Here is a 13,498-nt window from a genome sequence, read left to right as displayed (position 1 = left end):
AAAATGTTGTTTCTGTAATGATCTTCCTTATCTCCCAGTCCCACTCTATAATTTCGATAGATGGCGCTATATATTAAATAATTTGCACATTTACTGGGGACCTATCACACCTCATGCCTCTGCCTTATTGCTTAATTACATTTACAAAAGTGGGGGCAGCAACATTTGCTATATTAATTGACTTTTATTGACATCAAATTGTACCCCACAAAAGTGTCGATATTACACTTACTGTAGTCCTGTCTTTTTAGCTGCAAACTACTAGAGATGTGCAATGCTGATAGGACCTAGTATAAGCTCCCTCTGGTGGCAGAATACCCGAGAGTTTGGACCAACTGAGACTCCGTACTGAAGAGAGCGAGATGAACCTGCTATAGTCTCTTTTTTGCTTCATATCAACACCAAACCTAACGGATTGACTGAATTATGAAGATAGAAGATTTACTACACTATATTTGGCATATTGCCCTCCGTAAATGATCAAACAAAATGAGGCATTCATATCTGCCATGTCTTTTATATGGCAAAACGTTTTTAACAGTATCTGCACGAAAAATGAAATGACCGATTTTATCATCAGAAATAAAACGGGCTCCATGCTTTATTACGTGCATTTTTTGTGAGGGCTTTTTGTTATTTTAGTTTTTTTTTAATGACATTTACAGATTTCATATAAAAGCTTGATGCAACAAAAAGGAAATGCATTCATAGAAGAGAGGAGGATTGCTTGCCACCTCAAGGTAAGACTATTCTATTTCATTTGTTCATTACATTTCGTTCTTTTGTTTACCTTGTATTTTTTGATTTAGCCTGCCATTTTGATTCTTCTTTATTATCCCAAACATCTCCATTTATCAACATTTATATGTTTAATTGTGGTTATTGATGTTTTTGTTATACAATTTGCTTTGGTGTCATGCACATTTTGCTTAATTAAGCATCCTAGACCCGTGATTCTACATGCATTTGCAACGTCCTTTTTTTCAAGAGACCCACACGTTCAACAACATTATTTCAATAAGCAGAACGGTCCTTGGAAGCAGCGATGGAAAGATCCATCCTGCGCTGTCCACAGGTATCAACACTGAACAAAAATATAAACGCATGTTAGTGAGCATTTCTCCTTTGCCAATATAATCCATCTACCTGACAGGTGTGCCATGTCAAGAATCTGATAAAACAGCATGATCATTACACAGGTGCACCTTGTGCTGGGGACAATAAAAGGCCACTCACAACTTTTGTCACACAACACTATGCCACAGCTGTCTCAAGTTTTGAGGGAGCGTGCAATTGACATGTTGACTGCAGGAATGACCACCAGAGCTGTTGCCCTAATTTAATGTTAATTGTGTTGTGAACAGACTGCATGGTGGTGTTAGGTTTATGGTATGGGCAGGCATAAGCTACGGACAACGAACACAATTGCATTTTATCGATTGGCAATTTGAATGCATAGAAATACTGTGATAAGATCCTGAGGCTCATTATGAGGCCCATTGTTTTTAAAGTATCTGTGACCAACAGATGCATATCTGTATTCCCAGTCATGTGAAATCCATAGACTAGGGCCTAATGAATTCATTTAAATTGACTGATTTCCTTATACATGTAATTCAGTAAAATGTTTGAAATTGTGGCATGTTGCATTAATATTTTAGTTCAGTGTAGTTATAAGAAGATGTAGCTGAAATGATAATTGTGTAGATAGGCTATAGTGTGTGTACAGAACCTGTCAAAAAATTTGGACACATCTACTCATTCAAGGGTTATTTTTACTATTTTCTACATTGTAGAATAATAGTGAAGACATCAAAACTATGAAATAACACACATGGAATCATGTAGTAACCATGTGGAATCATGTAGTAACCAAGAAAGTGTTAAACAAATCAAAATATATTTTATATTTGAGATTCTTCAAAGTTGCCACCCTTTGCCTTGATGACAGCTTTGCACACTCTTGGCATTCTCTCAACCAGCTTCATGAGGTAGTCACCTGGAATGCATTTCAATTAACAGGTATGCCTTGTTAAAAGTACATTTTTTGAATTTCTTTCCTTCTTATTGCGTTTGAGGCAATCAGTTGTGTTGTAACAAGGTAGGGGTGTTATACAGAAGATAGCCTTATTTGGTAAAAGACCAGGTCCATATTATGGCAAGAACAGCTCAAATAAGAAAAGATAAACGACAGTCCATCATTACTCAAAGACATGAAGGTCAGTCAATCTGGAAAATTTCAAGAACTTTGAGTGCAGTCACAAAAAACATCAAGCTGATGAAACTGGCTCTCATGAGGACCGCCACAGGAAATGAAGACCCAGAGTTACCTCTGCTGCAGAGGATACGTTCATTAGAGTTAACTGCACCTCAGATTGCAGGCCAAATAAATGCGTCACAGAGTTAAAGTAACAGACACATTTTAACATCAACTGTTCAGAGGAGACTATGTGAATCAGGCCTTCATGGTCGAATTGCTGCAAAGAAATCACTACTAAGGATAGCAATACGAAGAAGAGACTTGCTTCGGCCAAGAAACACGAGCAATGGACATTAGACTGGTGGTGCTTTGCTCGTGACACTGTCAGTGATTTATTTAGAATTCAAGGCACACCTAACCAGCATGGCTACCATAGCATTCAGCAGCGATACGCCATCCCATCTGGTTTGCGCGTGGTGGGACTATCATTTGTTTTTCAACAGGACATTGACCCAAAACACACCTCCAGGCTCTGTAAGGGCTATTTGACCAAGAAGGAGAGTGATGGAGTGCTGCATCCGATGACCTGGCCTCCACAATCACCCGACCTCAACCCAATTGAGATGATTTCGGATGAGTTGGACCGCAGAATGAAGGAAAAGCAGCCAACAAGTGCTCAGAATATGTGGGAACTCCTTCAGACTGTTGGAAAAACATTCCTCATGAAGCTGGTTGAGAGAATGCCAATAATATGCAAGATGTCATCACGACAAAGGGTGGCTACTTTTAAGAATCTAAAACATAAAATATATTTTGATTTGTTTAAAATTGTTTTGGTTACTACATGATTCCATATATGTTATTTCATAGTTTTGATGTCTTCACTATTATTAAACAATGTAGAAAATAGTACAAATAAAGAATAACCCTTGAATGAGTAGGTGTGTCCAAACTTTTTATTGGTACTGTATATGTAACCATATAGATGTAACATTGTTTGCTGAATATGCTGAAATTATAGGCCGATAGATATCACTATCTCTTGATCAGAATCTGGATGTCACATCATTGCAATTGTTCCTCATCTTAGTTGTCCATGTAACATTTACCCACTGTGTCATTTTGTGCATTGAAGTGATAGGGTTTGTAGGGCCAAACTGATCATGGATGATCCACTGAAGATCATCCACTGAAGTCTCATGCTAATTATATCCCGCCTGATCACAAACTATTCAGGAATAATATGTTGAGAACTACTTGATTTTAGTTTGTGCACTCTAGCAATGTGGCAGGGCTCTACAGTGCTACCATTTTACATGCATATGCACCAAAATATGTTGCTGTGTGACCTGGATTCAAAATGTAGGAGCATCAGTGTGCCTACAACAAAAAAAATCACCCATATCATAATTTTTGCAATGATTACTTCACCGCAGCCCCTAAGTGCTATGGAGAATACACTGAGCACAAATTGTTATTTTACAATAAGAACAAATTCTTATTTTACAATGCCTGCCTATCCCAAACGACGCTGGGCCATTTGTGTGCCACCATATGGGACTCTCAATCACAGCCAGTTGTGATACGGCCCAGGATTGAACCAGGGTCTGTAGTGTCACCTCTAGCACTGAGATGCAGTGCCTTAGACCGCTGCGCCACTCGGGAGCCCCACTTGCCCCACTATTCATGACCGTCATACTTGCACCACTACTACAAAGAAAACGTCTTGTTACCTCAAATATTTTTCATTGTGGTCCAAAATGTCTTTGTGTGCGCCTACATTTATCAATTTAAGTGTACACGGGCTCCCTGTAAAAAAGGTAAGCTGTAGGCTGCCAACACTCCAATACTATTTATGATCCTGGAACTTGCCCTCACGTTTGCTCTCAAATCGTTTGCTCTCTAATCATTTTAGCTCCTCATATGTAACTCATTTATTTTTTGTAGGGCAACACCACCACGTTGTTTACGTGAGTACTCATTAACCTATTCAGTCTGATGGCAACAGTCCCAATTTTAAATCTCTTATCATTCACAATGCATGGCTTCCCCTTAGGATTACATTTGATGGAGAACCTTGCTGGACGGATACTGTTGTCTGGAGCTTTTGAGGCAAGTGGCCTTCGTGCATTACAATGATTGTAGTCCATAGCCTGAGAGCCCCCTCAGGGTGGTCAAAGCAGGTGAGGGGTGACCAGTAGAGGTCGACCGATTATGATTTTTTTATATATATATATTTTTTTACCCCCTTTTCTCCCCAATTTTCGTGGTATCCAATCGCTAGTAATTACTATCTTGTCTCATCGCTACAACTCCCGTACGGGCTCGGGAGAGACGAAGGTCGAAAGCCATGCGTCCTCCGAAACACAACCCAACCAAGCCGCACTGCTACTTAACACAGCGCGCCTCCAACCCAGAAGCCAGCCGCACCAATGTGTCGGAGGAAACACTGTGTACCTGGCCCCCTTGGTTAGCGCGCACTGCACCCGGCCCGCCACAGGAGTCGCTGGAGCGCAATGAGACAAGGATATCCCTACCGGTCAAACCCTCCCTAACCCGGACGACGCTATGCCAATTGTGCGTCACCCCACGGACCTCCCGGTCGCAGCCGGCTGCGACAGAGCCTGGGCGCGAACCCAGAGACTCTGGTGGCGCAGCTAGCACTGCGATGCAGTGCCCTAGACCACTGCGCCACCCGGGAGGCCCGATTATGATTTTTTTAACGCTGATACCGATACCGATTACTGGGGGGACCAAAAAAGCCGATACCGATTAATCGGACGATTTTTTTATTTATTTGTAATAATGACAATTACAACAATACTGAATGAACACTTATTTTAACTTAATATAATACATCAATAAAATCAATTTAGCCTCAGATAAATAATGAAACATGTTACATTTGGTTTAAATAATGCAAAAACAAAGTGTTGGAGAAGAAAGTAAAAGTGCAATATGTGCCATGTAAGAAAGCTAACGTTTAAGTTCCTTGCTCAGAACATGAGAACATATGAAAGCTGGTGGTTCCTTTTAAAATGAGTCTTCAATATTCCCAGGTAAGAAGTTTTAGGTTGTAGTTATTATAGGAATTCTAGGACTATTTCTCTCTATACCATTTGTATTTCATATACCTTTGACTATTGGATGTTCTTATAGGCACTTTAGTATTGCCAGTGTAACAGTATAGCTTCCATCCCTCTCCTCGCCGCTACCTGGGCTCGAACCAGGAACACATCGACAACAGCCACCCTCGAAGCAGCGTTACCCATGCAGAGCAAGGGGAACAACTACTCCAAGTCTCAGAGCGAGTGACGTTTGAAACGCTATTAGTGTGCACCCCGCTAACTAGCTAGCCATTTCACATCGGTTACACCAGCCTAATCCCGGGAGTTGATAGGCTTGAAGTCTTAAACAGCGCAATGCTTGAAGCATTGCGAGGAGCTGCTGGCAAAACGCACGAAAGTGCTGTTTGAATGAAGGCTTACGAGCCAGCTGCTGCCTACCACTGCTCAGTCAGACTGCTCTATCAAATCATAGACTTAATTATAACATAATAACACACAGAAATACGAGGCTTAGGTCATTAATATGGTCGAATCTGGAAACTATCATCTCGAAAACAACTTTTTTATTATTTCAGTGAAATACGGAACCGTTTAGTATTTTATTTAACGGGTGGCATCCATAAATCGAAATATTCCTGTTACATTGCACAACCTTCAATGTTATGTCATAATTACGTAAAATTCTGGCAAATTAGTTTGCAATGAGCCAGGCGGCCCAAACTGTTGCATATACCCTGACTCTGCGTGCAATGAACGCAAGAGAACTGACACAATTTCACCTGGTTAATATTGCCTGCTAACCTGGATTTATTTTAGCTAAATATGCAGGTTTAAAAATATATATTTCTGTGTATTGATTTTAAGAAATGCATTGATGTTTATGGTTAGGTACACGTTGGAGCAACGATACGCACCGCATCGATTATATGCAACGCAGGACACGCTAGATAAACTAGTAATATCATCAACCATGTGTAGTTATAACTAGTGATTATGATTGGTTGATTGATTGTTTTTTATAAGATAAGTTTAATGCTAGCTAGCAACTTACCTGGGCTTCTTACTGCATTCGCGTAAAAGGCGGGCTCCTCGTGAGGCAGGTGGTTAGAGCGTTGGACTAGTTAACAGTAAGGTTGCAAGATTGATTCCCTGAGCTGACAAGGTAAAAATCTGTCGTTCTGCCCCTGAACAAGGCAGTTAACCCACCATTCCTAGGCCGTCATTGAAAATATGAATGTGTTCTTAACTGACTTGCCTAGTTAAATAAAGGTGTATTTAAAAAATAAATAATAATAATAACATGCAAAATCGGCATCCAAAATTACCAATATCAGATTGTTATGAAAACTTGAAATCGGCCCTAATTAATCGGCCATTCCGATTAATCGGTCGACCTCTAGTGACCAGGGCCTGATTTTAAGAAATCACAGGCCCTTTGTTTTTTTCATAGGTTTAGGTCCACTTGTAGAATCTATGCCAAGGAGCATTGAAGTTGTTCTGGTAGCTGGTGGTGGCGCAACACCCTTTTAAGACACTCTATGTTGGTGTTTCCTTAATTTTGGCAGATACCTGTATGTGCTTGTGATCAAACTTTATCCACGGTTATTTTGTCTAAGCTATTGATCCTCTGTGGCTAAATTATGCTCTCTGGTGTATTTTGAACATTGAGAGCCCCTGAATCACACAATTAACCAGTTACATTTATTTATTATGCAGTTTTTGCTTCTTAAAAAATAAATATTTTACCCAATCAAGGCATTCCCCCCTAGTTACCCACATGGGCCCCCTACCTCCTCTCATCCCCCCATCTGATGATTAGCAGAGCGGCAGGCTGTCTACATTCATTGATAGCGGGCTCCTGAGTTTTCCTGTGGTTGGCGGTTGCAGTGAAAAAACATATAAAATATATACTACATATAATATATACTGTATATATAATATATACAATATATATTTCCTTAATTGTGTTATTTTACTAATTTCTTGCTGCCTTTTGGGCCCCTCACAGGCCTGGACCCAGGGGCTTCATCTCCGGTAAGCCCCTAGCATTAAACCGGCCCTGGGGGTAACTACTTACTTAGCACTGCCATTCACTTAATGGACTTGCCACTTGTTTCATACATAACTGGATAGCCACATATCTTCACAGAATCTGGTTCTTTGTTTGATTTATCTGAATCGTCACTGGATTTACGACAGTCTCTCATTCATCAAAGAATACTTGAGCAAATGACCTTGCACGTTTTGAAGTTTAAATTAATGAAATAGAATAAACCAGTGCTTTGTTCCTAGGATGACTGCAATTGAAATGTTGATACAACATTCAATGTTGAGATTTGTTGCCATGGCAACAGCCAGACCTGAGCAACAAAGGTGCAGTTAGAAAAGATTGTTTCGCTCTATGCATTGGCTATTCAGAGCTGTAAATTGTGAGTTTCTTTCAAAATCTCAAAGGATGTGTCCTTGCGTACATTGATTAATTAACAGTCCGAAAGCGAGAGGTACACTTTAAAATTAGGTTACTATGGATCAATGCAGATAGGAGTAATCATCAATTGCATTGTATTGCAAAGCACTTTTTCCCCCAAATGATTAATGACAGCATGGCACAATATACATACAATGATAGTTCTTGATGTGAAATGGTTTGTAACAAAACCCATTTTGCTCATTATAACAATACAGCCAGTTATTAAGGCAAAAAACAGAGAATTATGTATGAGATGGCCCAAAACCTACCCTGACTCCTAGGCTGTCCCAATGAAACCTTCCTTCCACCCAAGCAGTTCATTTTTTGGGGGGCTTTGTGGCCAAATAAGCAGCTGGATCTGAAGAAGCAGAGAGTGAGGCAAGGCAGGTCTATATACAGTGGGGCAAAAAAATATTTTGTCAGCCACCAATTGTGCAAGTTCTCCCACTTAAAAATATGAGAAAGGCCTGTAATTTTCATCATAGGTACACTTCAACTATGACAGACAAAATGAGAAAAAAAAATCCAGAAAATCACATTTTAGGATTTTTTTATGAATTTATTTGCAAACTATGGTGGAAAATAAGTATTTGGTCACCTACAAACAAGCAAGATTTCTGTCTCTCACAGACCTGTAACTTCTTCTTTAAGAGGCTCCTCTGTCCTCCACTCGTTACCTGTATTAATGGCACCTGTTTGAACTTGTTATCAGTATAAAAGACACCTGTCCACAACCTCAAACAGTCACACTCCAAACTCCACTATGGCCAAGACCAAAGAGCTGTCAAAGGACACCAGAAACAAAATTGTAGACCTGCACCAGGCTGGGAAGACTGAATCTGCAATAGGTAAGCAGCTTGGTTTGAAGAAATCAACTGTGGGAGCATTTATTAGGAAATGGAAGACATACAAGACCACTGATAATCTCCCTCGATCTGGGGCTCCACGCAAGATCTCACCCCGTGGGGTCAAAATGATCACAAGAACGGTGAGCAAAAATCCCAGAACCACACGGGGGGACCTAGTGAATGACCTGCAGAGAGCTGGGACCAAAGTAACAAAGCCTACCATCAGTAACACACTACCCCGCCAGGGACTCAAATCCTGCAGTGCCAGACGTCTGAAGTTTGCTAGAGAGCATTTGGATGATCCAGAAGAAGATTGGGAGAATGTCATATGGTCAGATGAAACCAAAATAGAACTTTTTGGTAAACTCAACTCGTCGTGTTTGGAGGACAAAGAATGCTGAGTTGCATCCAAAGAACACCATACCTACTGTGAAGCATGGGGGTGGAAACATCATGCTTTGGGGCTGTTTTTCTGCAAAGGGACCAGGACGACTGATCCGTGTAAAGGAAAGAATGAATGGGGCCATGTATCGTGAGATTTTGAGTGAAAACCTCCTTCCATCAGCAAGGGCATTGAAGATGAAACGTGGCTGGGTCTTTCAGCATGACAATGATCCCAAACACACCGCCCGGGCAACGAAGGAGTGGCTTCGTAAGAAGCATTTCAAGGTCCTGGAGTGGCCTAGCCAGTCTCCAGATCTCAACCCCATAGAAAATCTTTGGAGGGAGTTGAAAGTCCGTGTTGCCCAGCAACAGCCCCAAAACATCCCTGCTCTAGAGGAGATCTGCATGGAGGAATGGGCCAAAATACCAGCAACAGTGTGTGAAAACATTGTGAAGACTTACAGAAAGCTTTTGACCTCTGTCATTGCCAACAAAGAGTATATAACAATGTATTGAGATTAACTTTTGTTATTGACCAAATACTTATTTTCCACCATAATTTGCAAATAAATTCATTAAAAATCGTACAATGTGATTTTCTGGAAAAAAAATTCTCATTTTGTCTGTCATAGTTGAAATGTACCTATGATGAAAATTGCAGGCCTCTCTCATCTTTTTAACTGGGAGAACTTGCACAATTGGTGGCTGACTAAATACTTTTTTTGCCCCACTGTATGATGTTGGAGACCCTAGAGCTTAGCAACTCTGGAGCTTGGCCAAAGAGACCTGTGTATGTATTGAAATAGACTTGGCTACATCCTGGTGAAGATGGCAATCCCAACAAAAATATGAAAGAAATGCTTACAATGTCATATACTATATGATAAACATGTCATAACCAGTGCTCTTCAGAGTGTAGACCTATCACATGAAAGGAAGCACAGTGGTAATGTGATACCCGCTTGTACAGAGTTCTGTGGAATCCTGCTGTCAGCTCCTCTGTCACTGTAGATTAATGTAATGTCCCGTGAGTCAAATCCGGCAGTACTGTACAGTACTGTGTTATCAAGAGAACCTTGGGGGGAGAACATCATGGGATCATTGCACTACAATATTAGAGCTTGAATGATGTATTAATAGCTTAGTTCACTAGTCAAATAGTTGATATGAATATTTGGCATGTAGCCTGAATTATTTTTTATCCGGATTTCTTAGTAGAAGCACGACAGGCCTTCCTTGACAAGAGTGTCAGTCCGTTTTCCATTTGTTGAAATGTGAAACATGCAGTGCTTCTGACAAGAGGCAACAGGCTGAACTGTGCGTGTGCTCAGTGTTAGACAGTGTTGATGGTAATCGGGTGTGAGTGTGAATTCTGATATCTGGGATCATCTCCAGTCCTCCAGCTGTGAGAACATCTCTGTTTGTGATGTTACACAACATGCATTATCAATAGTTCTTCCCCTTCAATTGCACCACTTTTTTTGTTTTACCCCTCTGTGTTATTCTGTATGGGTGCAGGTGAAAGATAATTATTTGTTTACAAATTTTCTGAATCAGTGCATTGGCCATAATGGCCAAGAAGAACAATATTGGTTATCAATATCAGCTTATAATTTCCATATCTGTCCATCCCCAAGTGCTAGTAATATCTCAAGCCCAAGTATTCACACACGTTTGCTTCCTAGAAATAGTGCCAGGTAATTTCTGGAATGTATTTTGTTCTCAGGGCCGGTCCTTGCCGTTCTGCCGCCATAGGCGAGACCAAAAAATGCCATCCCCTGCAAAACTAGAATCGTTCCTAGTAAGCAAAATTATGTTGAAAAGACATCTAAAAGATGTATTTACCAGAAGTTGAAGTTAAGTTCAATTTAGGTTTTGAAAAGGTATTTTCCGTATGTTAAAATTATTTTTCTTCTCCATAATGTTGAAAAGGCATATTTTCCGGACATAACAAAAATATGTATTTGGGCCTCCCGAGTGGCGCAGCGGTCTAAGGCACTGCAGTGCTTGCAGTGCTTGGCCGGCCGGGATGTTCTTGTCCCATCGCGCTCTAACGACTCCGACTCCTGTGGTGGGCCGGGTGCATGCACGCTGACACGGTCGCCAGTTGTTTCCTCCAACACATTGGTGCTAATGGCTTCCGGGTTAAGCCAGCAGTGTGTCAAGAAGCAGTGCGGCTTGGCAGGGTCGCGTTTTGGAGGACGCATGGCTCTCGACCATCGCCGCTCCCGTGTCCGTACGGGGAGTTACAGCGATAGGACAAGACTGTAACTACCTATCGGATATCACAAAAATGGGGTAAATAATAAAAATACAAAAAACATGTTTTTTCCCGACATTGAAATCAGGTTCATTTTCAGTTGAGTTGAAAATACGTTTTTTCCAGATGTTGAACTCAGGCTCATTTTTGGTTCTGAATGAAAGTTGAAAATAAATAATTTATAGACGTCTATGTTTGTGCCAAATCAAGGCTGGTCTCACCAGACAAAATCTGAACCAAACATCGGCGTCTATGATTGGTTCATATTTGTTCCGGACCAAAATCCAATGTCCGTGGATGTGTAAATCAAGGCTGGTCCGGAACTGCACCAACAAAAGACGTCCAAAAGGTGTCGGCTCAGGCCGTGCTTACTGAGGTGTAGCCTACAGTGTTGCCTGAAATTGTATTTTATGAATGCCCATCTATGTGGTAGGCACACCGTTTGTAAAACAGGCCATTGCATTGTCTTTATTATTCCTGATTCCTGTGACAATTTGGGTATTTAAGCTCTGAATATCAGCTACCCAACTTTATCAGGAGTTATCGCATGCCTATTTGCGATGTGTTTACACAGCAGGAAATGTAGAAGTATTTTCTTTTTCACTTCATTTACAGATGAAAGTTGTGATTGTCCATTTACAACAGCAATTGTGACTGTCCATTCCATGTTGTCCATTTTACTTTGACCTGTCCTGTTTTAGGCATTGTTTGTTAACATGACAGCGCATTTTTTTTGACTGAGCGCCATTTAAATTAGGCTATTTATTCGGAGAAACCTGCATGATGTAAAACGTGTCTCATTATATTGTCATACATTTTATCTCCAGCCTTTAGGCTACAGAAAAGGCCACATACGCTTTCTACGATATCCTATATCTGCTACATGATTTGTGTTAGATAATTGTTTTGGACAGAACGTTGTTCGAGCACTACAGAGATACATCTCTCCAACAGCACCCTGGAGAGGCGCGCTGGGAATATTTAGCGCCCATGCTTTTGACAAAGTGGCCACTGCTTATCAAAGGGCGTCATCAGCGCTCACCTAAAAATCATCACATATGACACTGGTTGAGAGAAATTGTAATTGTTTTTGGGAAGAATTATGTGAGGTTTTATGTGTTGTTGATGGAGGTGCGTCTTGGTCAGTTTAGCTTAGAAAATGCTCCCTTCGTCAATTTGCCGGTCACCTAATTCTGGCTATTGAGCGAGCTGTTTGTTTACAGCTCCTATACTGTATAAAGCAGGCCTAACTTTCCCCCCAGGGGAGCGGCAGAGAGGAGTGTTTGTGCCAGTCAGAAGGTGATGGATGTTCCCTCCCCAGAGTGGTTGGCATGAGCAAGATGAGATTCCAGACAAGAGGGCAGTGACCCACAGCTTGCTCTTCACACCCCGCACTGTCTCTGTTTATCTGGTCTTTAGTCTCGTAGTCAGTTGACAAGAAACACCTTTGACTCCTTGTAGGACTCCCTGGGACTGAAAGACGTCTTGAGCCGACTGTGTAATGTTACATTTGACAAAAACCCATGCTAATTGGAGCATTAGTTTTATTATAAATCCAAGCGCAATTGTATCTATTTTATTTGAGTTTTCCCTATTTTCAAATCAGGCGACCCCTAGTTTGGTAAACGCTGCATTAGAATATGCCCATGCCTCCTTTGCATTTTGAACATGTTGTACTTTGCACATTTTGTAGGCCGACAGCTTCTATTTTATTATATACCATTTACACCCTTATCAGGTGGCACTTATCAGCATAATGGTGTAATACATTTTCAACATACATCTATAAATAGGCCTAAATCTACATAGTATCTTAGAATAAGCAAGTAAGCAGAAGCATGTGGACAATGAACATTTCTATTGCATCTACTCATTTTGACAATGGACATGTCACCAAGCTCAGTGTTGTGTTGTCACACTATTTTGGGTGACCCAGATCTCCTCTGCAGCGAGTGTGTTTTGATGTGTTACCAAAACAGCGTGTACATACACGGGTGACAGGCAGCAGTGGCTGTGTTATCAAGGGAGCAACTCATCAGTGTGTTTTCTACACAGCATGTCATGTCCTGTTTACAGGATAAGCAGGGCTATGTTTAGGCATTACTCCTGCCAACACATTTTGAATGATATAGGCAATTGTGAAAATCATTGTGTGGAAAGTGCTGTAAGTACAGCTAGCCTTTCTGAGCGGGTGTATGTGTGATTTATTTGTTCAATTACACTGCATTATGAAGTTAATTAATACAATACATTACAGAATTGCTATTA

General features: G+C 40.8%; 1 protein-coding gene across 1 annotated transcript in view; it reads left to right on the top strand.

Annotated features, from left to right (window-relative positions):
- The first annotated feature begins 208 nt into the window (after nt 1–208).
- Nucleotides 209–13,498, top strand: part of LOC129814106 (beta-1,4-galactosyltransferase 2-like) — a 136,944-nt gene continuing 123,654 nt past the window's right edge. Inside the window, exon 1 of the mRNA XM_055866910.1 lies at nt 209–740. Coding sequence (XP_055722885.1) covers nt 684–740 — 57 coding nt within the window. The 5' untranslated portion in view covers nt 209–683. The remainder of the gene's footprint in view (nt 741–13,498) is intronic.

This window comes from Salvelinus fontinalis, chromosome 17 (assembly GCF_029448725.1).
Source record: "Salvelinus fontinalis isolate EN_2023a chromosome 17, ASM2944872v1, whole genome shotgun sequence".
Lineage (NCBI taxonomy): Eukaryota > Metazoa > Chordata > Actinopteri > Salmoniformes > Salmonidae > Salvelinus > Salvelinus fontinalis.
This window is presented reverse-complemented; position numbering and strand designations above follow the sequence as displayed.